General features: G+C 40.4%; 1 protein-coding gene and 1 long non-coding RNA gene across 3 annotated transcripts in view; one reads left to right on the top strand and one right to left on the bottom strand.

The window, feature by feature from the left end:
* The window catches only part of LOC140708823 (uncharacterized), a 36,556-nt gene extending 23,775 nt beyond the window's left edge, over positions 1–12,781 (bottom strand). Inside the window, exons 1-3 of the long non-coding RNA XR_012089033.1 lie at positions 12,714–12,781; positions 8,564–8,651; positions 7,339–7,449 (exon numbers count right to left, since the gene is read on the bottom strand). This is a non-coding gene — a long non-coding RNA (uncharacterized lncRNA). The remainder of the gene's footprint in view (positions 1–7,338; positions 7,450–8,563; positions 8,652–12,713) is intronic.
* Positions 12,192–27,830, top strand: part of ELOVL2 (ELOVL fatty acid elongase 2) — a 60,069-nt gene continuing 44,430 nt past the window's right edge. For both annotated transcript variants that reach the window (XM_073005666.1, XM_007973691.3), the window contains exon 1: positions 12,192–12,319. In XM_073005666.1, the coding sequence (XP_072861767.1) occupies positions 12,317–12,319 (3 nt within the window). In that variant the 5' untranslated portion in view covers positions 12,192–12,316. The remainder of the gene's footprint in view (positions 12,320–27,830) is intronic.

The raw sequence follows: 27,830 nt of genomic DNA, 5'->3' as shown, positions 1-27,830 counted from the left end.
TGTGCGTCCAAAGCTTCTTGCAAACATCTTTTTTTTTTTTTTTTTTTTTTTTTTGAGATGGAGTCTTACTCTGTTGCCCAGGCTCGAGTACAATGGCGAGATCTTGACTCATCACAACCTCCGCCCCCTGGGTTCAAGCAATTCTCGTACCTCAGCCTTCCAAGTAGCTGGGATTATAGGTGCGTGCCACCACGCCTACCAATTTTTGTATTTTTAGTAGAGATGGGGTTTCACCATGTTGGCCAGGCTGGTCTCAAACTCCTGACCTCAGGTGATCTGCCCGCTTGGCCTCCCAAAGTGCTGGGATTACAGATGTGAGTCACTGCACCCAGCCTGCAAACATCTTATAATACTAGCATGGTGCAGGTCTCAAAATGGTAATGACCATATTTGTTTCACAATGTTGTTTATATAAATATATTATTAAATTGGCATTTAATCAGGGACTATATTTCCATTATCTAATAAAATAATATACTTTTCAAAGAGCTTTGAATCGGATAAAATTCTCTTTAGAATGTCATAGAAACCCCAGGTGGCATGGGGTAAACAACAAAAGGCCAGTTTGTCTCAAATATTTACCAAATATCTACTGCGTGACAGAAACTAAAAAGGCAGTCAAAATTAACATTATAAATAAAATACTGAACTAAGCTGAAGTACTGATAGAATTAATTATAAATTTACCTGTAACAGAATTAGTTAGAGATTGGACATAGACTATATTTTCTCCCAAGATTACCGAAACATGTACTTTTCCATCCAATTAGTTCAATGAGGTCACCAAACAAGATGTTAGACAAATTCTTCATGACTCCCTCTCCTGAACTCTGACCTATCCCCTTGAAAAGGATCAATCATGTTAAAGCCTTCTGTTAATTTTTTCCTTTTCAGAGCTTATATAAATAAAACGAATTCTTTGAAAGAGCCACTCTATTTTCAAGTAGAACATAAGTGATGAAAAAACAAGTTGGGCAACAACAGTTAACGTGGCATTATTGATCTTGGCAGTTAGCACGAGTATTTCTAAATGCTGTTTATTCTTTGTCTATCTCATGTCTAAATTTTGAACTCATTCTCTGCATTTTTAGATTGTTTAATAAACCAGCTCTTTATAATTGGCACTTATCCTGTCTTTCCTACACAAACTATACCCCTTAGGTAACCAAAGAGTATATGAGGGATATTTTTCTGTAAAGTATTCTAGTTAATGAATGAAAAAGGAATGTGGAGCTAGAATACCACAATTTTTCAGCCCCTACTGAATCACTGGATGTAGTATTGAGCATGCCTGAACATCATAGAAAGAGTGGATAATCAGATGTTTCATGTTTCCTGATACAAAAGCACACCACACATGTATGAAGTATTTTTGCCAAAAAAATTCTCACCTGAATCTGATCAAGCCTCTAGAGCCAGTTACCAATTTACAAACATGCAGAATGCACAGCACTTGTTAAGCTATGGAATTCCCATTGCAGGGATGCCATCAACAAAATCTAGACTATTGGATATTCTATGGTGCAAACAAATTACGAGAAAAAGAGATGAACAGATGTAAATATTAAAGGAGACTTAAAAGACACATCAAGCAACTGCAATGTTAAAAAGAAAGACATAAACCTAGGTGGAGAGTTGTATACTTATTTTATTTTATTTTAGTTTTCAGATGGAGTCTTGCTCTGTCGCCCAGGTTGGAGTGCAGTTGTGCCATCTTGGCTCACTGCAACCTCTGCCTCCCGGGTTCAAGCAATTCTCCTGTCTCAGCCTCCTGAGTAGCTGGGATTACAGGTACCTGCTACCACGCCCATTCAATTTTTGTATTTATAGTAGAGACAGGATTTCCCCATGTTAGGCTGGTCTCGAACTCCTGACTTCAGGTGATCCACCCGACTCAGCCTCCCAAAGTGCTGGGATTATTGACGTGAGCCACCGCACCCGGCCTACACTTACTGTCTCTAAAGATATTAAGAAATCTGATTTTTAAGGTATTATAATGGTATTGTGATTGTGTTTTTTTAAAAAATCCTTGTCTTTAGAGATACATACTAAATTATTAACAGATAAATTATTATATCTGAGGTTTGCTTCAAAGTAATAGATGGAGGGAAAATAGGTAGGATATAGATAAAGCAAGATGGGTCATGAGTGTTTTAAGATAGATGATGGGCCGGGCGTGGTGGCTTAGGCCTATAATCCCAGCACTTTGGGAGGCCGAGGCAGGCGAATCACGAGGTCAGGAGATGGAGACCATCCTGGCTAACACAGTGAAATCCCACCTCTACCAAAAATACAAAAAATTAGCCGGGCGTGGCGGCGGGCGCCTGTAGTCCCAGCTACTTGGGAGGCTGAGGCAGGAGAATGGCGTGAACCCGGGAGGCGGAACTTGCAGTGAGCCAAGATCGCGCCACTGCACTCCAGCCTGGGCGACTGAGCGAGACTCCATCTCAAAAAAAAAAAAAACAGAAGATAGATGATGAATGCATTGGGATTCATTATTCATTATTATTCTGTCTTCTTTTGTATATGTTTGAAACGTTCTATAATTAAGAAAAATAAATAAAATCACTGGAAGAGTACGGAAGGCTCACACCTTATCTGCTCTTTTAGACATTAATACTAATAGCTGAAGGAAGACCGGCGACATACACTTGTATTTTCACTCCTTCAGCAAACAATGCAGAAGAATTTCCCTTTCACCGTAACTGCAAAATTAACCTACAGATCTCTGAAGGCTGTCTTTAAGCCACTATGATAACCTTAATGAGCATAACATTTTGCTTCAACCCTACTCTTCTACCAATGCTGTGAAGCTCTCCTAGAGTCACGGTGGACTCATGTCATAGAAGTGACTGACCCTCAAAAAGTGAAAAAATGACCTGAAGAAAGTGAATTTCTCTGATAAGTCTATAAGGATTCTTAAAGATAGGATTATTCAAAATAGCATGGTGTCCTGGAAACAGTCCAACAGGCCTCAGGTTGAATCCTGGCTCTCCTACTTTCCAACTGGCTAACCATGTGACCCTATGTACATTACTGAATGTTTCTGAACCTCAGGTCCCTCACCTCTACAACGGGGCTAGTCACAGGACTATTGTGAGGATTAAATGAGCTACTGTTGTAAGTTACCTAGCATAATTTTGGGCTTCTATTGGATACCCAATAGCTACCTGTAAATGTCACATTTGAGCTTACAGAATGATGAAGTTATAAGCTGAGGCTGCCTGCTATGACTTCTGCACTAATTACAGGATGCCTTTAATCAAAGCTTGTTCAACCCATGACCCATGGGCTGCATGCAGCTCAGGATGGTTTTGAATGTAAACTTTTCTAAAACATTATGGGATTATTTTGTGATTTTTTTTTTTTTTTCCAGCTCATCAGCTATCATTAGTGTTAGTATATTTTATGTATGGCCCAAGACCAATGTGGTCCAGGGAAGTCAAAAGATTGGACACCCTGCTTTAGTCTCTGTTTCCTAAACATTGAAGAACTTGCTCAGGTTGTAACAAGGCACATAATTGAGACCTGCACTCTTGAGTATCACTGAGACTCGTCATCTCTGTTTCTTCTACAAGGTTAATGGACCAATTTACTGGAAAGATGAAATGTTAACTACATTGAGACTGTTCTTATTTTCTATTCTCATTTAATACCAATTAGGACAAATATAATAATGCATTAGCTATGTTTAAATAAGACTCTCTTTTCTAGCTATTTTTATTAGCCTGATGACTTTTTTTTTTTTTTTTTTTTGAGATGGAATTTTGCTCTTGTCGCCCAGACTGGAGTGCAATGGTGCGATCTCAGCTCACTGCAACCTCCACCTCCCAGATTCAAGCAATTCTCGTGCCTCAGCCTCTCGAGTAGCTGGGATTACAGGCGCCCACCACCACGCCCAGCTTATTTTTTTGTATTTTTAGTAGAGAAGGTTTCACCATGTTGGCCAGGCTGGTCTTAAACTCCTGATCTCGGGTGATCCACCTGCCTCAGCCTCCCAAAGTGCTGGGATTACAGGCGTGAGCTACTGCGCCCGGCCACCTGATGACTTCTTAGTACATTTAAATTCCTTGCTTTAGGGTGAAGTTGACAAAATTTTTGATTAGATTATTTGTTGGCATATAGGGTTTTCATATTGAAGGCTTTTGTTCTTGATGACAATAGAAAGAAAATGCAGGACCAATCAGTCTAAGGTGAAGCAAAGTCAAGGGAAGAGTCTATTAAATTTTGTGCATCCATGTAAATTTTATCACCAACTACATTCGCAATAACATCGTCAATAATTTACAATAATGAAAATAATTTGTGGTAGCATGAACTTGTAACCCTGGCTCCTCAGGAGGCTGAGTCAGGAGGATCCCTTGAGCCCAGGAGCTCAGGACCCCGCCTGGGCAACACAAGGAGAGCCCATCTTGGCCAGGTGTGGTGGCTTACGCCTGTAATCCCAGCACTTTGGGAGGCCAAGGCAGGGAGATCCCTTGAGGTCGGGAGTTTGAGACCAGCCTGGCCAATATGGTGAAACCCCATCTCTACTAAAACACAAAAATTAGCCAGGCATGGTAGCATGCGCCTGTAATCCTAGCTATTTGGGAGGCTGAGGCAGGAGAATCACTTGAACCTGGGAGGCAGAGGTTGCAGTGAGCTGAGATTCCACCACTGCACTCCAGCCTGGGCAACACAGCAAGGCTCCGGCTCAAAAAAAAAAAAAAAAGGAGATCTCATCTCTAAAAAAAAACCAAATTTACAATAATGTTGTAAAAATCATTCATTACAGATCAGCCCAACTATAGGCCAAAAAATCATAGACTTCAAAATGATTAATTGTGAGTTGCTAGTCTAGTCTCTTATTTACATTACTCTCATTCTAGCAGAAGAGGATGTGTGGCTTCACACTGCCACCCCCCCCCCCCCCACTCACACAATCACACTTACAATGGGGAACGGAAAGGGGAAGTCCCTGCAATGTGCCCTCCTTGAGACCTAAATGGTCAGATTTTTATCAGCATTTTCTCTCCTTCCTCAGTTGAATTCTAGGCTTCAAGTTTGCTGTAGAGTAGGTTTGCAACAAAAATAGACTGGAGAACTACCGTGTGGGGTTAATCTTGGAGGGGTACACCTGGGAAAGGAACAGCCACTCTGTGGTATGGATTGGGATGGCTATGGCAGGCCATGCTGAGGGACTGCCTTCCTTGTGAAGTACACTATCCCACTTTATGCCTGTGCTAGTTGCCATGAATAGATTTTTAAAAAAATTAAAAAGAAATTAACAAAGACAATTTAAGTAAAATAGCTTCTATGAAAGACAAAACGGTAAAGTGCAAGAATGCGTAAATAAGATCAGTTAAGTGAGCATCACAAAAAGATGAACAATAAAGTCAAATGGCTACAAAGGTACAAAGTAATGGCCTCCATTAGATTTTTTAATCTAGGATAAATGCAGCTGACCAGTAAACATCACATGAAAATGTTCTGCCAGGACCCGGATTCCTTAGGAATGAGGTCCTCAAAGGCATAGCAACAGAGCAGGGACCAGTGGCCATGGTGTCAACAAACACATGGATCTCTATCTATAGGATTTGGTCGGGAGGATGATGGACCTGCATCCTCACTACAATCCCTGATGATTCACACTTTCCAGACACACTGGCTACCTTCCTGTTCCTCAAAGAAGCCTGATTTTTCTGTCTCAAAGTGTTTCTATTTGTTATCTTCTCCAGGAAGGATTTCCCGTACATCTTCTCATGGCTTCATGGCTGGCTTGTTTTCATCACTGGTATCTCAATTTAGATATTATGTGCTTAGGGGTCTTTCCTGACTATCCTGTTTACAGTGTTCTTCCCAAGGAAAGGACACCTACTTCAATAAATGGTGCAGGAGAAACTGGATAACCATATGCCGGAGAATGAAACTGGACTCCTACCTCTCACCATGTACAAAAATTAACTCAAGATGGATTAAAGACCTAAGTGTAAGATCTGAAACTACAAAAATCCTACAAGAAAACCTGGGAAAAAACCTCTTTTAAAAGACACTGGTCTAGGCAAACAATTTATGACGAAGTCTTCAAAAGCAAACACAGCAAAAACAAAAAATAGACAAATGGGACTAAATTAAACTAAAAGGCTTCTGCACAGCAAAAGAAATAACCAACAGATTAAACAGACAACCTACAGAATAGGAAAAAATATTTGCAAACTATGCATCTGACAAAAGGCAAATATATAGAATCTATAAGGAACTCAAATAGCTCAAAAAACACACAAATAATCCCATTTTAAAATGGACAGAAAATATGAACAGACTTTATTCTTTTTTTTGAGATGGAGTCTCACACTGTCACCCGGGCTGGAGTGCAATGGTGCGATCTTGGCTCACTACAACCTCTGCCTCCCAGTTTCATGCGATTTTCTTGCCTCAGCCTCCCGAGTAGCTGGGATTACAGGCGCACACCACCACACCCGGCTAATTTTTTGTATTTTCAGTAGAGACAGGGTTTCACTATGTTGGCCAGACTGGTCTCGAACTCCTGACCTCGTGATCCGCCTGCCTCGGCCTCCCAAAGTACTGGGATCACAGGCATGAGCCACCGCGCCCGGCCAACATTTTTCAAAGGAAGACATTTGAGTGGCCACCAAACATGAAAAAATGCCCAACATCACTAATCATCAGAGAAATGCATTTTAAAACCACAATGAGATATCATCTTACACCAGTCAGAATGGCCATTACTAAAAAGTCAAAAAACAACAGATTGGCAGAGATGTAGAGAAAAGGAAATGCTTACACATTGTTGGTGGGAATGTAAATTAGTATAGCCTTCATGGAAAACAGTATGGAGATTTCTCAAAGGACTATAAATAGAACTACTATTTGATCCCTCGATCCCACTACTGGGTATATACCCAAAGGGAAAGAAATAATTATATCAAAAAGATACCTGCACTTGTATGTTCATCACAGCACTATTCACAATAGCAAAGATATGGGATTCAACCTAAGTGATCATCAATGGAGGACTAGATTAAGAAAATGTATACACATACACACACATACATACACACACCCTGGAATACCAGTCAGTCATAGAGAATGAAACCATGTGATTTGCAGCAATGTGGATGGCACTGGAGACTTTAACAGGTCAGAGGGTGGGAGAGTAGGAGGGTAGAAGGGGTAGGAGGGTTGAAAAATTACCTATTGGGTAGTATACCCACTAGTTAGTGATGGGTACACTAAAAGCCCAGACTTCACCAATATGCAAATATGCATATAAGAAATCACACACCGAAATCTGTTGGGGTTGGGGGGTGATGGGAGGGAGAACATTAGAACAAATACCTAATGTATGCCGGCCTTAAAACCTAGACGACGGGTTGAAGGGGCAGCAAATCACCATGGCACACGTATGTCTATTAACAAACCTGCACATTCTGCACATATATCCCAGAACTTAAAGTAAAATAAAAATAATAATAATTTAAAAAGAAATCTGCACTTGTATGCATTAAATATATAAAAATTAAAATACATAAAAAATTTAAAAAGCAAAAACTTAGAAAAATAAAGGGCTACCCCCCAGCCAAGTCACTCTATCATCATACTATTTCTTCATGACACTTCTCTATCTAGACTTGTTTATTATCTTCTTCCTCTCGTTGAAATATGAGCTTCATAAAACATGGGAAGTTATCTATATTGTTCCAGGCCATATTAATATCATCCAAGTCCTACAGAAATTGGCACTTTTTTTTGTAAAGGGTCAAATAGTAGATATCTGGGGACTTGCAGACCATACAGTTGTGTCACAACTCTGCTGTCCTAACATGAGAGCACCCACAGACAATACATAAACGTATGGGCATGGTGGTATTCTAATACAAACTTTATTTACAAAAGCAGGCAACTGACTGGATTTGTCCTGCAGCTGTAGTTTGCCAACCTCTGCTCTAGAACGTTATACTAGAATATAGTACTCAGCATAATATTTTCAAATGAATTAACATAAACTTTATTTTAAATCTGGATTGATACAAGGTCATGATTGTCTCCTTGTTACTACATCCAATCAAATGACCAATATACACATATATTGCTTTGGCATAAATCCTTAGTCCTAACATATCGAGTGAAAGCTGCACTAAATTTGATGGAGGGAACGCAGTTTTGTCAATGTGCCTTCACTTGGGCTTACTCTTTACTCTTTATCTTATTATTTTTCATTTCTAAACTCATATAGGTGCAGAGCTTTCTTTACACAAAGCAGAGCACATGGCCAAGGAAAGGACATGATTTCCGTAGTCTGTTTCTACTACTACCCTAAAAGTACAAATACTTTGAAGAAATGTAGTAGATTGATTTAAAGTCAAAATACATTGTGAGTGAGTATTTTTCTCAAGATAAAACACAAAGATGCTAGGTATATCAAAAGAAGGGATGCTTCAGAAGAGAACCACACTAAAAGGAGATTAAACTCCCCCCAAAACAACGCTTGCCTACTTCATAATTTTGATGAGGGCTGGCAGGCTAGCATTGGAGAGGCAGTAGAGACAATGAGAATACTCACCCAGGATTCAGGAGATCCAGGCTTTAGCACTGTCTATTAATTGGTCTTCTCTAACTCCTCTGAGACATACTTTCTTCACGTGTAAAATCTAAGATATGTGACAGAGGGAGAGAAAGAGTATCAGTCAGATCTCTATTTTTAGGTTTGAGATTCTTAGATTATGCTAATCATCACTTTATATAGTACCACATCCATGTAAGTACCTAACACACAATTAGTCTATGTTATTGTACACATGCTCAATATGGGCTTGCCATACAGCTAAGAAACAGATTCCACCTTTTGTGTAATCCATACAAGAGAACAACGAAAGTAAATATTATAAAATCATATAAGTGATGGCATGTTAAATTTTTCATTGGTAAATAAATGGGAATTTATGTTATACCCAGTTAAGACCTTTTCCCAGTTATATCTGGTTAAGGTACGTTTCCAGTCCTGTGTTTATATGGGTAGAATCACTTCCTTTTTTAAAAATTAATTAATTTATTTATTTTTGAGACAGAGTCTTGCCCTGTCGCCCAGGCTGGAGTGCAATGGAACTATTTTGGCTCACTGCAACTTCCCCTCTTGGGTTCAAACAATTCTCTTGCCTCAGCCTCCCGAGTAGCTGGGATCACAGGTGCCCGCCACCACGCCCAGCTAATTTTTGTATTTTTAGTAGAGATGGGGTTTCACCATATTGGCCAGGCTGGTCTCAAACTCCTGACCTTGTGATCCACCTGCCTCAGCCTCCCAAAGTGCTGGGATTACAGGCGTGAGCCACCGCGCCTGGCCACCACTTCCTTTTTCTATTTAATAAAATATTGGTGGGGAAAAAGACCCTCTGGCATTTGCTGTCTCATTTGTTCCTTTGCTGTAGTGATAGGGAAAGCCATAAAATAATATTTTAAGAAACAGATAAGATATAGATGACTTTTTAGATCTCTTTCTGGCCTTATAGGTTGACGTGTTTTTAGAGAATAAAGGTAAAATAATGATTATCAGGCTAAATGGTAATGTGGAAGTATAGGGATAATTCAAAGTTTAAGAATTCCTTCCCCATGTTTACCTGGTGTGCTTTGCAAGGTTTAGATGACATCAACGATACAATTTTTGCAAGCAACAGCAGCAGGGTTCTTGGATGTCTGTTGTCACTTAAAAAATTTTTCCCCTTCTTGTTGTTAGAAAACTAGACTAAAGGTTTCCCTGAATGGATAATGGAATTAGTTTCTCAAAATATCATCCATGGACTGCCTGGCTGCACAGTATCATTTGTGGTGCTTGTTCAAAATTCATATTCCTTGGAAATGGAGGTTTCACCACTTCAAGACCCATAGAGACTCCATTATACTTTATGCAGGGTCAGAGATGCCTCTAGAATGAAGTAGATACTCCCGCAACGTGAAACTGATAGCAAATATTAAACCTAAAACAAAACCAAAAAAAAAAAAATTCATATTCTTGTTCTGCACCTGAGATCATCTTGATGGATCTCAGCCATCCCTGTATTGTATTAAACCCTCTGGTGCTACTTATACACAATAATGTCTAAAAATCACTATCTATCTAGATTAAGAATTCACATTCTACTGCATCAGATTAGTAATACAGTGAAATTTAGGTCCAGAGTTTTTATCATTCAATATCCACAAGACGTGGAAGCTACTTTTATAGCTTTTAAACATAACATGTGTAAAATAGAAGAAAGAACACGTAAAACAGAAAGAAGAAAATCATTCCAAGGAAAAGCAATATTTGGAGACTATTTGTGTGAATTTCCTTCAAGTCTCTCAATATCCATAATATAGATCATCACAGGTTCTAAAACCTCCTAACAGCAGGGACCGTGTTTTTCTTCATCACTGTAAACCTAGCTGTTACCAAAATGCCTAGCACATAGTAGGCACTGAAATCTTTGCTGAGTGAACAAAGTAAATGAAGCTGAAATCAAATTGTATCTTTGATTTGGGTCACACTTTTTATAAAAATTTGCCAGCATTCAATAGAATGTCACTTTCTGATTTTCAAATGCATCAAATTGATAACAAATCAATAACTAGTATTTTTTGTACCAGATATTTTTCTAGAGTTTTACCCATATTAATTTAACCCTAACAGCTACATATAATGTTAAGTGCTATTTTGTCCCAAATTTGTACATCAGGAAACTGGAGCACAGAGAGTTTAGGTAACCAACCCAATGCTACACACCCAGTATGTGGTAGAGCTGACTCCTGAGATTTTTATCAGACTAGGTTAACCTACCTGTTTATGGTCATAAAATCATCCGCCTTTTATAAACAAGTATGTGCCTAATTTTACCACTTCAGCTACGGAAATTCTATATTAGGAAGAAAAACTCTCTATTAGGAAACTACATATTAGGTGATTGTAGGACGGTTAAGATTTAGCCCTGGTACTCACTCTGCTACTGCACAAAACTCTGCAAGGGCGCCCGTCCCAGGTGTGAGATGCTAAGTGTATGGTACAGGTACCTCCGTGCACAGCCACACGGGCTGTTCTCAACCCCAATAAACATGTATACCACATGAGCCTCACAAGTTCTTTTTTTTTTTTTTTTTTTTTTTGAGACAGGGTGTCATTCTGTCGCCCAGGCTGGAATGCAGTGGCACGATCTAGGCTCACTGCAGCCTCGACCTCGTGGACTCAAGCGATCCTCCACCTCAGTCTCCCGAGTGGCTAGGATCACAGGCGTGGGCCACCACACCCAGTTAATTTTTGTATTTTTTATTTAAGAGGTGAGGTGTCGCCATGTTTCCCAGGCTGGTCCCGAACTCCCGACCTCATGCGATCCACCTGCCTCAGCCTCCCAAAATGCTGGGATTACAGGAGGGAGCCACCACGCCCGCCAACTTCCCATGCTTAAGGGTGAAATGGAGGAAAGTTCATGTACTTCTCAGGCAAGTCCAATTTTTCCGACGTCTTTCCCTCGGGCCACACACAAAAATAAAGTAACTAGAAGCGCAGGCTCTAGGAGGCCACCGTTCTGTTCACAGTGAAGAGGGTGCGCTCACCATCGGCGGTGTCTGCTGGAAACCCCGCGTCAGGCCGGGAGGCGGACAGAGCCTCCTGCTCAGGGCCGTTATCCGAACTGATCCGCTTCCCACCGCACCCCCAGAGAAACCCACCCCACCCCCTAAACCTAAGGAACCCTGACTCCGCAAACCTGCACGAACAGAGCCATTTCCCCCTAATGTGTGCTTCAAACCCACCGAAGCCCAACTGGAAGCAGGACCAGCGTGCTCGCCCTACACGCTACTGCTTCTCCCCGCGGCAGCGGCCGCCGATCTGACCAGCGGGTAGGTACTCGTGGGGCTCCGCGAACGTTGAGCCGCCGCGTGAAACCGGCGCCGGCTGGGCCTGCAAATCGCCGCCCGGCCGGCAGGGGACGCCGCCGACGCGAGGGCGAGATCGGTCTCCCAGGAGGGGGCGCGCGAGGCCGCACCGGAGGGGGGCGCCGCCTCGCTTGCCCTGCGCCCCTCCCCCGTGCGCCCTCGTGGCGCGGCTGCAGGCGAGGCCCCTGTGGGAGAGGGGGCGGGGACGAAACGGCCCCGAGGCTCGGAGCGCCGCGCGGCGGCGGCGCGAGCCCGAGGGGGCGGGGAGGCGCGGGCGGGCGTGCGCGCGCCTGGCGTGGGTGTGGGTGGGGGTAACCGGCGCGGGCGCCGAGATAGCGCGGGGCAGAGGGACCCGGCTACCCTGGACAGCGCATCGCCGCCCGCCCGGGTCGCCGCGCCGCAGCCGCTGTGGATCATGGTGAGTGGGACCGCGCGCCGCTACCGCCGCCGTCGCTCTTTCTTTCTTTCCTGGACCCACGCACCGGGCGGGAAAGGGCCAAGAGGGCGGCGGCGCGGGCGCTGCGGGTTCGCCGCTGGAACCCGCTGCCCTCGGAGGGGCCGGGTCCGCGCGGGCCTGGGGAGCCGGCGCTGAGCGTTTGGGCCGGGGGCGCGCGGGTCGGCCCGAGGCCCGCGGGTCTCGGGAACTTTGCCTGGGTCCCCGCTCCCCGGTCCCGCCCCAGCACCTCTAGGCGCCCGCTCGCGCCCAGCCCCCTGTTGCATGCACGGGGCCGGGTGCCCGGGATGTCCGAAGAAGCCGCTACTCCTTCGCGGCGGCCATTCCCGCGCGCAGCCCACCCTCCGGCCCCCAGAACCTGCTCTCGCCGCCGCCCGCCGGCGCCTGAAGCGGAGAGCGGCGTTTCCCGCGCGCGGCACCCACCCTGCCTCGGGAGTTGTGGGGTTTGGGCCCTAACGGTCAAGCTCCTGCCCCTCTCCTCCCTGCACCGCGCCTGCACCCCGGGGGTGTGTCTGCGCGCTCGTGGGTTCCTCCTGGGTTTGCAGATTGGCTTGGGAGGGGTCTGGGTTTCTATCAGTGTTTGGGCTTGGAGGGGCTTCTGGTGTGTTGTTTCCGACAACTCCTCTCTCTGCCGGGTTTCCCAGGCCAGTCCTCCACTCTGGATTAGTAACGCTTCTTTCTCGGCAGTAAGCTGTGTGTGTGTGTTCACCCGTGTCCGATGGACTGCCTGACAGTTTTAGCAGCAGAGCCTGGTTCTTTGGTTACGAAGGGAGAACATCTGTTGTGCCATCCTCAAAAGACTGGTGTTTAGGCAAAATGTGAAATCCGCGTTTGTCTTCAGTGGTCCCTATTCACTCTTTGCCTCTCCCCCTTCCCGTAGGGTTTTCTCTCCACTTCAGGGCTTGTTAAAATAAGCTCACTTCCTTTCTCTTCCTCACTCCATCTGATTTTGCTCTGGCTACCCTTTTAGGCACATACCATCTGCCTGATTATGTGTGACCACTTAATCTTAAAATTCCAACCTTTCCTACCCCGCTCACCACTGTGTATATTCCCTTCGCCTGCTTCATTTGTCGTCTAGAGCATGTATTAGTTAGCGTACTGCATATTTTGTTTTTTTAGCTTGTTTCTTGAACGTGGCCTCTACCAGAATATAAGTTTCAGGAAGACAGAGATTTTTGTCATTTTGTTCACTGTTATATTTTCAGTACCTACAGCAGTGCCAGGCGCACAGTAGGTACTTGGTAACTCTTTTGAATTAACCCAATAAAGCAGCTGCTTTATGTTAATGCACAAGTGGGGAGCAACTGCAAAGATTATACAGGTGACATTTGTAATGATGACAGTCTCAAGTGAAGTTTGGGAGGAGGGAGATACTCCCCAGCGGGAGGGACCCGATTTTGGCAGCCTTCAATGACGAGTCTAGGTGGCTGTCTCTTATGCCTGGTCTGTCGCTTCATGCTCTTGACTCCTTGGCATCAGAGTGGACAAAGCATTTTTAGGGACAACTGGCTCTTTCCTTTGGGCTCTGAAGCTTTGTCCTAAAGTATAGGTAGGAATTGTAGTGAGTAAGGGAACAAGTCCAAGGAAATCTCTTTAGCTGAATAGAAAAGTCATGGGAACGTTAACCCAAAAGAGCTGAAATCAAGGGCAAGCTCTTGAAAGCTTTATCCTGCCCAAGTGTGATGCTTCCTGTTTAGATAAGTATTTCTCAGAAACTTTGGGTCTTCAGAGGAATTTTTTTTAATACCCAAATCCAAATTGTATTACTTTTTTTTTTCTTTCTTTTTTTTGTGGCAGGTTCTCACTCTGTCGCCCAGGCTGGTGTGCAGTGGTGCAGCCTCGGCTCACTGCAACCACTACCTCCTGGGCTCAAGTGATTCTCGTGCCTCAGCCTCCTGAGTAGCTGGGATTACAGGCGCAGGTCACCACACCACACCAATCTGTGTATTTTTGGTAGAGACAGAGTTTCACCATGTTGTCCAGGCTGGTCTTGAACTCCTGATCTCAAGTGATCAGTACCCACCTCGGTCTCCCAAAGTGCTGGAATTACAAGGCGTGAGCCACTGTGCCGGGCTGAAATCGTATTACTTTAAAAAAAAAAGAAAAAGAAAAAGAAAAAGGGCAGGGAGTAGTAAAGTTAGGGGGTTGAATTGATAAGGAAATTAGTGGGTCACTTCAGAAAGATACCCTTTTGAATACATGTCCAATATGAACTGTCTTGTAAGATCTCTCTGCCAGTTAGTCTTATTATTCCAAAATAAATATTTTTCTTTCAAATTTCCTTTTGTTTTACTATTTCTATAATGTGGATTTATGGCAGTGGTTTTTAAAAAATTAGTCTAGAGATAGTAATTGGAAATAAATTGTTTGATAACATTTACATGAGTAAGTTTTTGAAAATTATGTAATTATAGCTATGACTATACAAGTTCAGCAGTTTTGTGGTTACCATCTTTCCCAGGTAGGTAGTAGAAATTAAAGGTAAAAAGGAAAGAAAGATAAGTTTGTCTTTGAAATTAAAACCAATGAACCAACCAAAGATAAATGAAAGATACTTACTGACTTCAGTTCATATTTGTAGGAGAGTTTACTGTTAGGATTCCTAGGATTCCAAAGTATCCAGCTTTTTTCTCTTTCTCTTCATCAAACATATAGCATTTTCAAGGAGTACAAAATCCATTTTTAAAGTATCCAGTTGGGTAAGCCTAATTTTTGGTTCTTCAACAAGGGTTCCATTTAATCTAGCTTCCTTCAAAACGTTTTAGTCAGTTTGGGAGATTCAGGTGCCTTCGTGGTCTGAAAGAGAATGTTGAAAATGTGTCAAGTAGATATTATGTATCTAGTTATGTTCAGAAAACTAGGCCCTGCTATTCAGGGTTAGGTGGATAATCATCTCAGTTGGACAGTTGGATATGTACCATCTAACTTGACAGGTTTGCATTTCTGGGAGTAGACATTGATAAACGGAAAGAAGTTGCACCAGAAACTTCTTTAATGGCCCAGTGTGGTGAAAATATGCCAGCATCAGTAGCTCGTCATAATTCTAAAGTTACAGATTTGTACCTTTTCTTCTTAATTGAATTGGGACATAACTGACTTTGACAATGAACCATTCTAATAAATAGTTAATTTAAATATGACATTTAAAATCTAACCATTTTATAATTGGAGAGCATAACTTGTTCTGAAATTTATGTGACAGTTTAGAACCTGAGATCTGGCGTCATTGATGGACTTGAATCCTGACACCTGCATTTAACTGTATGACCTTGGGCCTCAGTATTTTATCCTGTAAAAGATGATAATATTTAATAAGGTTTTTGGGAGGAACAAATAAGATGGTGCTCTTTATGTGTCTAGCATAGTGCTTGGGGTGCTTAGTAAATATTAACTATTATAATGATGTGTGTTCTTTTTTCTCCCATATCTATGTTTAGTTGAGACACTTCAGAATGATGTCTCTGTCCCTTTTGTGATGTTAATATATAACTAATATTGCTGTCCAATAGAAATATAACATAAACTGCATATGTAATTTTCAATTTTCTACTAATCACATTTAAAAAGTACAGAGACAAGTGAAATTAGTTTTAATAATATTATTTAACCCAATCCATGCAAATATTTCAACATGTAATCAATACAGAACAATATTCTTACATTCTTTTTTTTTCATAGAAAATTTTCAAAATCTAATGTGTATTTTTTGCTTAGAGCACATCTCAGTTCAGGCTAGCCATATTTCAGTTGCTCAGTGTTCACCTGTGGTTAGAGGCTACCGTATTGGACAAACAGCTCTAGATTGTACACAACTTCCAAGTTTACCTCTTAAAGCTCTTAACACTCTTTCCACTAGTGAGAACCTCACTGCTACCTTAAACCCAGCATTACAAAAAGAAAGCTACTCGTCTTTCAGACTCTCTTCTCTGTTCACTTTTGCTGTTAGTAATTCCACCAGCTCTTCAGTCTACTGTGTCTGAAATCTGATTCTTATTCTCTTTTTTCTTTTATATTGTTTGTTGTCTAATATTCTCATATTTTTACTTGAAAATATTTCAAAATCTCTTTCCTCCACCCCTTGAGTCCCCTTTCCACCATTTTTGCCTTTTCTACAGATTTTTTCTTTTGTAGAGTCTTTGTTTTAACTTTCTTACTTCCTGTCTCTTGGAAAATGTGTATCTCTCGCTGAATCACTGGGCTCCACATTCTCTCCATTCTTTCCTCAGCACTTTTTCGTGTTGTCAGAAATGGTTTCTATTTTATAGGTTATTTCTACCCTTAATACCTTTCCTTTGTCAAATATCCAGAGAAGTATAATTACTTTCACTGATACTCTGATAGTAAAATGATCCATTCAAGAAAAGAAGCCCAGATAAAGTAGAAAAATAAGCTATGGGAAGGGAAGATGAAATCATTCTTTGAGTTTTATTTTCCTTTCAGGAAATATCAGAAGGAATAGATTCTAGTAGTCTGTAGCACAGTAGAGAAATTATATGACAATTTGTTGTATGTTTCAAAATAGCTAGATGAGAATTGTAATATTTCTAATATAAGAAAAGATAAATGTTTGAAGTGATAGATATTCCAGTTACCCTAACTTGATTAGTACATTTTATACATGGACCAAAACGTCACATGTACCCTGGAAATATGTACAACTATGATGCATAAATTAAAAAATACTAACAAAGAAATATCATGGAACTGATTAATAATCACAATCACTACCACCACCACAATAGCAATGAAACTTGATGTTTATATGGTGCTTTCTAAGAAACAGGGCACCTTCCTCTGTGCCTGGTGAACAGAGGGAGAAAACAAAAGAAAGGCACTGGACTAAGAGTCAAGAAACCTGGGTTCTAGCTCTAGCTTTATTATTTACTAGCTTCATTCCCTTGCTTAAGTTGCCTTGAGACATTGTTTACTCACCTGCTAAATGGTATATTATCTCTCTCACAAGATTGTTTTGTTAGAATCAAATGGGGCCTCAGCACCTTTACATTGGCTGTCCTTTGGCTGTGTACATCTTTCCCCCAGAGAGCTTTATGTCTGTCTGCTTAATACTTTCATGATTAGACCTACCCTAACCACTCTACTAAAACTGGAACCTGCCTTACCATATATCACACACCATATCCACACACACAGTTGGATATGTACCACACCTGATCCTCTTACACTGCTTTATTTTTTTTCCACAGCACTTAAACCTAGCAGTTTGGTAATTTACATAGCACTTGGAACCATTTAATCATTAATCTCTCTTGATACATTTAAAATTATTTATCACAATTCAGTTTGGGCATGTTTCAGTAATATAGCTACTTCATCAATACACATCTGCCTGTGTAAACTTTTAGTAAATAATAATATGTATTCCTACAGCATATTTACACTTCATAGTCATATTTGTGGAAAGGGCAAGGTTATGTCATTTTTAAATAATGAAATCCATATTTCATCATAAGTTTTTAATGAAATTAAAATGCATATGTATTTCTACAATTATATTTTACATAATTTATAGATTATGTTCTTCTTACATAAATCTATATAGCATTAAGTTCTTGCTGAAATTAAAAATGATTATCTTAATAGTAATATAAACAAAGCTATGATATATGGATTTGCTGAATTATTTATTTATTTATTTATTTATTTATTTATTTATTTATTTTTGAGCTGGAGTCTTGCCCCGTCGCCAGGCTGGAGTGCAGTAGCATGATCTTGGCTCACTGCAACCTCTGCCTCCAGGGTTCAAGTGATTCTCCTGCCTCAGTCTCCCGAGTAGCTGGGACTACAGGCACGCACCATGCTGAATAATTATTTTTACTTTACATACATGTGTGGCCTTTAGTTAGCATAACTTAAATATGCTTCAAGTACCGTATAATAATATTATTTTACATTTATTAATCAGTTGAATGTTTTTCAATGCATTTTAATCCACATTAACTCTTTCTGAAGCCTCTCAAAAAAACTTTGGTGAGAGGGAAGTCCTGTAGCAGTATACCTACTTTACAGTTTCAGAGAAGATAAATGATTTGCTCAAAGTCACATACTAGAGGTAGCAAAACCAGCTCTAAATCTTCTCATTCCAAATAAGCACCTCTTCTGCTGTTCCATATAGCCTTAGCCTTTGAGAAAGGCAGTAGTACTTTTCCCCATTATTATAGATGAAAATGGAAAAATCAGAGTGACTTCCCCATGTAATTTCTTTTCCATAAATTACAGGGGTGGATGGATAGATATGGATATATACATATATTGCATATATACACTTAAACATATTAAATATATAAAGCTTTAAGTTTCATTTCATATATACAGAAAATGGAACATGCAAAGGAAAGTATTAATTTGAAATGGAGGTGATTGTGAACAACATCCACATGTACTTATCAAAGTTAATCCACTGACTAATATAATTTAAGGGGAACAGATCTTTCTTTTGGATAAAATGGTACACAGACATGGAAGAACACTGACTGGCCTGAGTGACTTGAGGGCTCACTGCCTATAAATGAGCATTACTGAGCACGTGGCTGGTACCGTGCTCCCTTATGGTAGTAATATAGTAATTTGCAAGAGGAGTAAGGCCATCACTTTTTTTCTTTTTAGTAGAACGAGTGTAATATTCAAACATTAATCAGAACAACAGTAGCTTTACACAAAAATTTTGATATCATATGTGAGTATTTACTATTTGATTTTATTTCCAATACTTTAAAGATTTAAATCTGTTGAATTTTCCACGTGACTAAGCAGAATTTGGTTAATGAGATCTTGGAGTTTAACAGACATTATGACAATGTGGAGGAGCCTTTTTTTCCTTTGGCAGGGTCAGAGAGCTTATTGATCATTACACTGAGGAGTTAGATTAAAAATTAACTCATGCCGTCTCTCTCTCCCTCTCTGCCGCCTCTGTCTCTCTCCGTCTCTCCCTCTCTCCCTCTCTGCCTCTCTCCTTCTCTGCCTGTCTCTTTCCCTCTCTGCCTCTCGGTCTCTTTCCCTCTGTGCCTCTCTTCCTCTGTCTCTCCCTCTCTGCCTCTCTTCCTCTGTCTCTCTCTCCCTCTCTGCCTCCTCTGTCTCTCTCTGTCTCTCCCTCTCTCCCTCTCTGCCTCTCTCCTTCTCTGCCTGTCTCTTTCCCTCTGCCTCTCTCCCTCTCTTCCTCTGTCTCTCTCTCCCTCCCTGCCTCCTCTCTCTCTCCCCTCTCTCCACCTCTCTCTCTCCTCTTCTCTCCATCTCTCTCCCTCCTCAAAAAATAAAAATAAAAAAATAAAAAATAACTCATGCCTTGAAAGAAGGAAACAGAATATGTCCATAAGGCAAAAGTAAAATTAGGCTATTTTCAATTTTCCTGAAAATTCAGTTCTGAACAACTCATGTTCTGTTTTGTCTCTGGAATGTCTATGCAGAGTGTTCTCCAAGGCACGCTGGGACAAAGAGGAAGCCAATACCTAGATCCTTTCCGCTCCCATTCTAGAAGCTTTCCTGAAATTGTTACAGGGAAGACATTCTCTTGGATCTGTAGCTTCCTTGACACTTGGAAATGCAGATTTGATGACTGTTCTAATGTCAGTGGTGAATTTATGCTGAAGAGTGTGCTTTGGGATGTCAGAAAAATACTCATTTGGCTGTGCTTTCCTCTGGGGTAACACAGTCGAAATGGCCCATGTGGGCTATTTCACATCTCAATCTCCGGAGACCGGGGAATTGTTACTCCTTTGTAAGGAAGAGAATGCCACCTTTCCTTTGGCCTTTTCTGTGTTCAGACTCTTAAAAAAAATGGCATACATCACAAGTCATTTTGAGATTTACTGCTTGAAGTCTGCATCAGACTCATAAATACAAAGCAACCACACTGGCTTCACTATGTTTTGGGAGCCATGTTTCTCTGTTAAAAAATAGCAGAGTTAATAGCAGAGTCAAACCCTTTCAAGTCCTGCCACTGCTGCTAAAATGCTACCACGTTCCTTTTGTAAATTAGGTTTACTATCTCAGAAATCATTTTCTGTTTACAATTTTAAAAGTATCATTTTCTGTTTACAATTTTAAAAGTAAGCAGAAACACCCTATTTTAATACATTTCGTAACACTTATCTCATCAGTACTTGGTGCCTGTAAGACAGAACGTATGTCTGTAACAGTCTGAAGTCCTTAGTGTAAACTTTGGAATTAATATTTCACATTTGTTCTCCTTTTGAAGGAAAGAAATGTGCTCTCTGCATTGAATACATATTATTTAAAATTGCTCTCAAGGAGACATGCAAATACATTGCCTCAGTTGTTTTTTGATTAGATACACTCATTGTTCATTCATTCAGCATGTGCTCAGTACCGCTCAATTAGAGGCAGTGTGTAAGCACTATCAATTTAAATATAAAAGACAGCCCCTGCTTCACGAAATCTGTAGTACAAAAAGAGATTCCTTTGTCTCTTCCAGTGCAAGCATACTTCACAAGTCAGCAGTGTTTGGACCACTCAGTCCAGTAAATGTGCCTCCGTGTCCGTGTGCCGTTCCATCCAATAGAAAGACTTAGTCTGATAATGTGACTAGTAATATTATGACAAAAAAATCTAGACCCTACAGCATCGGTAACTTTTATTCTTTATCATGTCAAGAATGTGTTCAGGATCAAGAGGTGGCTGGTAACTAAAGAGCTAACATCACCGGGATGAATAAAGTTGAGATCGAGACTCTGTCTGTGTGATACCACAGTACTCAGCAGTCAATTCAGTGAGAGGAGAAAATGATGAAACCGATTGTGTGAAAGGATGGATAGAAAGAGCATGGACCTAGGAATCTGACAGATATATCTAAATGCACATTCTTAGGCTAGGTGAAGTCAGACCTACAGAATGAGAATCTCTGAAGACGGGCCTAGGAATCTGTATACCAACAATCAAGTGCACACAAATTTGAAATCTTATGCTCTAGGGGTCCAAATGAATGGGAACAATTTCTATCAAAATCGTTTTGTGTATGCTTCATGAACGGGTTGGATTTTGGTATGTGGGGAAGGAAAGAATATAGGTAGAACAGAACAGTCCATTTAGGAGAAATAACTGGGTGAAGGCCTCAGAAGGTAGTAACACAAATATAATTATGGAACACTATACTTTGAGCAATTTATGGACAAGTCTGTGTTTTCACAGAGTCCAGCACAGATTAGGTGTTCAATAAGTGCTTTTAATTATTATTTTATTTATTTATTTAGAGACAGAGTCTCGCTTTGTCACCCAGGCTAGAGTGCACTGGTGTGATTTCAGCTCACTGCAACCTCCACCTCCCAGATTCAAGTGATTCTCCTGCCTCAGCCTCTAGAGTAGCTGGGATTACAGGCACATGCCACCATGCTCGGCTAATTTTTGTGTTTTTTGTGGAGACTGGATTTCACCATGTTGGCCAGGTTGGTTTTGAACTCCAGACCTCAAGTGATCTGCCTGCCTCAGCTTCCCAAAGTGCTGGGATTACAGGCCTGAGCCACCACGTTTAGCCATAGTAAATGCTTTTTGTTTTTTATTTATTTATTTATTTATTTATTTATTTATTTATTTATTTAGACAGCGCCTTACTCTGTCACCCAGGCTGGAGTACAGTGGTGCAATCTCGGCTAACTGCAACCTCTGCCCCCTGAGTTCGAGTGATTCTCCTGCCTCAGCCTCCCTAGTAGCTGGGACTACAGGTGTATGCCACCACGCCTGGCTAATTTTTGTATTTTTAGTAGAGATGGGGTTTTACCATGTTGGCCAGGCTGGTCTCGAATCCAGACCTCAGGTGATCGACCCGCCTCAGCCTCCCAAAGTGCTGGGATTACAGGCATGAGCCACCACGCCCAGCAATAAGTGCTTTTTAAATGTGTGAAGTTTGTGGACCAACAGGATAATGGGATTTATGCTAGGAGAGGAAAGTCAAATTTTGAAGAGTCTTGAATTTGAGGCTAAGAAGTTTCTTCTAGATTGAGAACAATTAGGCTTTTGAAATAGGGAGTCAAATGATGAAAATATCATTTAGGAAGATTAATCTTATTTTCATAATATACAGGACTGGGAGAGACTGGATAGGGAGGTTATAAAGGGGCTGAACTAATATGTCACTTGTTTCCACTTATTTTCATATTGCCAGCTTCTGAAAAATTCTCTCTTTAACCACACACTCCTGGATTCAGTTCCCTACTCCTCTTCTTACTAATTGTTTAGTCATTTGAATATCAGTGTTCTCATTGCTAAAATATGTATACTCACACATAGTGAAGATTCCCTGATAGTAAACACTCAAAACTGGTGGCTGATACCCACAGAAACTTAATCATGTTTATCTTTACAATCCTAACCTTTTTCTCTGTGACTGGAATAGAGATTTTTATAAAATGATCTTGATTAATCCACATGTATTTACATTTTTAAAAATTCTCATATTCCTGTCATGATGGATTTTAGTTTTGACATTAAGGATTTTTCTTCTGGGGAGGATAAAAAAAGTGATAACGATTTTATTCTCTGATTTTTGTTTCTTCCTCTTCGGGTTATGTGAGTTTTATTAGCATAATCAGTGAAAATTGAAAATCTTAACTATATGCTTGTTTCAAAACAATTTTTCTTATTGAATAGTTCTCACCTATGCACTCATAAAGCTGAATGATTTTTGAAAATTGTTTCATGGATTTGAAACACAACTTTAGAAAATCTTAAGAGCTCTACATAATCAGATTAAACCTGAGCTATTTGCCCAACCACCTACATCAAATTGCCTGTGTCTTAGACTCCTTAACAGTGCTTACTCTAATGCCTTAACCCCTAAAAATTTACCCTCAAGAAAATATATCATTCATCCTCTGCCTTGCACACTGGATTCTCATTATTTCAGTTACGAAAATCCTAGATACATCAGAAAATCCTAAGTGTATTGGATTTGTGTATTGTATTGGAAATAATGAGGAAAATAATGCATATATGCATGTAACTTCTTTTTTAACTTTTTCTCTGTCAGTTTGGAAATAGTGAAAATTGCCTAGACTTAATGCACTTAAATAGTATATGAGTAAAAACTAAATAAGTGGAGAACAGACTTTATGTTATCTAGGAGGGGAGAATGTTAGAAGAGGCTAAGATAGGTAGACATTTAGGGGCAGTAAATAGACCAGCCTGGCTGGAGTGAAGTTTACTGTGTAAGGGACCGGTCAGAGAAGAGGCTAGAGGAGTACTTGGAACCAAACGGAATGAAGTTTTTGGGTCTCTGGTATGGCTTGATTCCCTACCAGCTTATTTCAAATAAGATAAAGTAATTACACCTCTAATTTGTGATCAATTTCAGAGGAAGTTTCTACCACATTCCTAATGATAGTAACTTAGAATACCATATGTTTGTATGTTTCCATTTATAGAACACTTTCAAGGCGTCATCTCAGTTGCATGTTATTAGTTGCTTGTTTATCATTGTTTACTTGTGTTTTATCTGTCTCCCTTACTGCAATATAAACTCTTTAAGGGCAAGAACTTCTTTATCGCTGTAACTTCAGCACTAGAAAGGTACCTGCAGACAGTTAGATGCTCCAATAATACTTGTCTGATAAATCAACAGGCATGTAAAGTCACTTTCCCATGTTTGAAGAAACTGAGACTGAGAGAGATTGTTTTATTCAGTCATAAACTAGTAAGTGATTGGTTGAATCCACAGATGCAGAAGTCATACATACAGAGAGTGACCGTATGTTGTAATTTTTTGAGGAATATTTGATTATCCTTTCTCCATTGGAAAATATGTGGCATGTGCAACTAAATTTCCAGGATTTGCCCATGGTTTTGTACACAGAGTAGAAAAAGCTAAGGTTTAAACCGAAATTTTTGTGACCCTATAGAGGCCCTGTCCTAGTCTCCTCTACTTTTTTTTTTTTTGTATGGGAAACATTTATCCAAATTGTGTAAAAAGATGTGAAAATTAATTTTGGCAGCCATTAGGAGAATGTGTTCTGCTATTTAATAATATGATGGAAAATTTTTCTTATGGCCTTGAAGTTCTTTCATAGGTAAGACCTTAACCTTGTGTAGGAGTCAGGTGGGAAAATAGAATAAACTCTACATGATATGGATGACAAAACTGAAGCACAGAAAAAGTAACTTCTCTGCGTGTCTGTGGCAGACTAGAAACCTGAGCCCAAGTCTTTGACTTTTAGTTCATTGATATGTACAAGAGGAAAACATCTGTGGTTTGCTGTAGTGATGCAGAAAGTTTGGAATAGACAACCACATTAGTAAGGCCAAAGGAGAAAGTCTGGTGCAGATATGGGAACTTGCCATAAAAGAGAAGTAGCATTACAAATGTGTGTGGAAAGGACTGTTTGAGCAACGATGTTGAGACAAATGGCCTTCAAATGGCCTTTCATATGGGACAAAATAAAATTAGATCTCTACTGGATAACAATATGCAAAAATAAATTCAGAGCATTTAAAACCCTAAAGAAAAGTTAAGCTTTGAAACTGTTAGAAAATAGAGGTTATGGCAGGAGTAATTTCTTAAGCAAGATTAAACACAAACCATAAAAAGTGACATTTGACCACATCAAAGTTTGAAAATTTTGAGATGACAGAAGACACCATAGACAGATTTTTTCTTTTTAAAGGAAGAGAAGTTATTTGCAGTGTATGTAACAAAAGATTAGCACCAGGAATGTGCAAATGACCCTTATAAATCAATAAACAGAAGACAAGCCATCCATTAGAGACCTGGGTAAAGGTTATTTAATGGCAGCTCACTGAAGAGAAAACCTGCATAGCCAATAAATATTTAAAGACATACACAACTTCAGTAGTAATAAGGAATTGCAAATTAAAACCAGGTCAGACTCATGAACTTGGCAAAACTTAACAATTCTGACAGCAACAAATTCCATACGTTTTTAGAGCTTTGTGGTAGTTTTCAAATAAAAATGTATTCCCCAATGTAGCAATTCCACAGAGATTTATTCCCAAAGAAATTCTCATTAATAAACATAAGGAGATATGTATAAAGCAGCATTTTTTTTCAATAGCAGAAAAATTGGAAATAACCGAATATATCCATTAGTGAGGAAGTGGATAAATGATAATATGGGATATTCATAAGATGGAATACTGTGCAGAGTTACAGTGAGTGAACCAGAGCTGCCGTGTAAACATGAATAGATCTCAAAAAAAAAAAATGTTGAATGACAGAACAAGCTGCAGAAGGATAAGTATGCTATGTTATAGTGCATATAAATCCTTAAAACATACGAAACTATTTTTGCTTGTGAATATCTGCATGTAAATATATAAAACCATGGACTGGAAGTCGACATCAAGTTGATTACAGCAGTTATATCTGAGGAAGGAATAGGGGACACAGGATTGGGGAGATGTACAAAGGGAGTGAGAACTTTATCAGTTGTGTTTCATTTCTCAGTGTGCAGTACATGTTTATTTAATTAGTTTAAAAAGATTTGAATGGCTGGGCACAGTGGCTCACGCCTATAATCCCAGCACTTTGGGAGGCTGAGACAGGCGGAACACGAGGTCAGGAGATCAAGACCATCCTGGCTAACACGATGAAACCCCGCCTCTACTAAAAATACAAAAAAATTAGCTGGGCGTGGTGGCGGGCACCTGTAGTCCCAGCTACTTGGGAGGCTGAGGCAGGAGAATGGCGTGAACCTGGGAGGCAGAGCTTGCAGTGAGCCGAGATCAAACCGCCGCACTCCAGCCTGGGCAACAGAGCAAGACTCCATCTCAACAACAACAACAACAACAAAAAAGATTTGAAGCAAATTATGACACAGTTTTAACATTCATAAGTGATATGTCTGTTTTACTATTCTGTACTTTTTCATACCTTTACACTTTTCCCCCAAGTTAAAAATAAGGATCTGGGATCTGCATTAGAGTCCCAGATCAGAGGTCTGTTAAGAATAGCACATCTAGGACAGATGAGCTACAGGGCAGGAGGGCCTTCTATTGTTTTCTTAGACCCTAATCTTTCCTTCCTGGCTGACTGAATTGGCATCTAAAAGGCCTCACCAGGTCAGACTCCACATCCATGCAGTTTTAGAGAACTAAAGGACAAGTTGTGTTAATGTAAGTTTGTGTTTGTCATTCTTAGCATCAGTGAAAGAGAGAAGCATATTTTCTCATGTGTGGAAAGAGAGAGAATAGCCAAATACCAAAAATAGCTGTAACCAATTACATTTATTAAATTCTTACTGTGTCCCAGCATTGTCATAAGAACCTTTACTGTATTCCCACAGCCCCACAGCAACCCTGGGAGTTGGTACTGCCATTCCTTCTTTACAAATAGGGAAACTGAGGCAAGCTGGGCAATGAGCATAAAGGAATAAGGAGAGCATTTTTATTTAAACAAATTGCACACCATAAATATTTGTTTCCTACTTGTAAGTCAGTTGTGAAAGGGTTCAAACCCACTGCATGCAGTGTCCTCTCAGTGTCTCTCTTTTCCCACAAAAACTAATTGACCTTTGAGAACAGTTATGTTGACTATCAACCAGTCAACAATGGTAAACCCCAAACTGCAATTATGTTATTCTCCCTTTTATACCACTGCACTTTCTTTTCCGATTTTTCTTTAAAAAGACCACTCATGAGACAAGCACTGAGTGCTTAGTGAAGGGGTGTTTCTGCGATACGATGTCACTCCCCTTAGATTATCCAAGTCTGATGCAGTGGGAGTTGTGAGGCTATGACAGTATGCCCCTGCATTGGGATTTGAAAATGCAGAACACTGAATCAGTGACTATCTATTCAACTTCTACTCTGTGTACAGGCCTGTCATAGATGCTTTTACAAGTATGAAATAATGAGTCTTCATAACCACACTGTGAAGTTATTCTCATTTTATAGAGAATGAAGATATTGTTCAACGATAACCTTTGGCCCAAAGTTATGCAGCTACTTAGTGTCAGAGCCAAGACTAGAACCTGCGTAAAACTCCTGTTCTTTGCAGTGAACCACACTGAATGCCAGGCTACCTTTTTTTTTTTTTTTTTTTTTTTTTTTTTTTTTTTTTTTTGAGATCTCCCTCTGTCGCCCAGGCTGAAGTGCAGTGACACGATCTTGTCTCACTACAGCTTCCGCCTCCCAGGTTCAAGTAATTCTTGTGCCTCAGCCTCCTGGGTAGCTGGGACTACAGGCGTGTGCCACCACTCCCAGCTGTTTTTCTTTTTTTTTTTTTTTTTGTAGACATGAAGTTTTGTCATGTTGCCCAAGCTCATGCTACCTCTTTTAACCATAGCCTTAAGTGACACCCCACCCAGAACCATACTCAGTACTGATTTAAAATAATCACCCCATGCATGAGTGACAAGAAGATGCTGCAGTCTCATTTACTAGCTCTGTGAAATCAGGCAAGTTGCTTTACCTCACTAAGTCTCATTTTCCTGATCTGTCAAGGGGGCTGAACATACCTGCCTTATAGAGTAGTTGCGAGAACTAAACGAAG

The sequence above is a fragment of the Chlorocebus sabaeus genome, chromosome 17, assembly GCF_047675955.1.
Source record: "Chlorocebus sabaeus isolate Y175 chromosome 17, mChlSab1.0.hap1, whole genome shotgun sequence".
NCBI lineage: Eukaryota > Metazoa > Chordata > Mammalia > Primates > Cercopithecidae > Chlorocebus > Chlorocebus sabaeus.
This window is presented reverse-complemented; position numbering and strand designations above follow the sequence as displayed.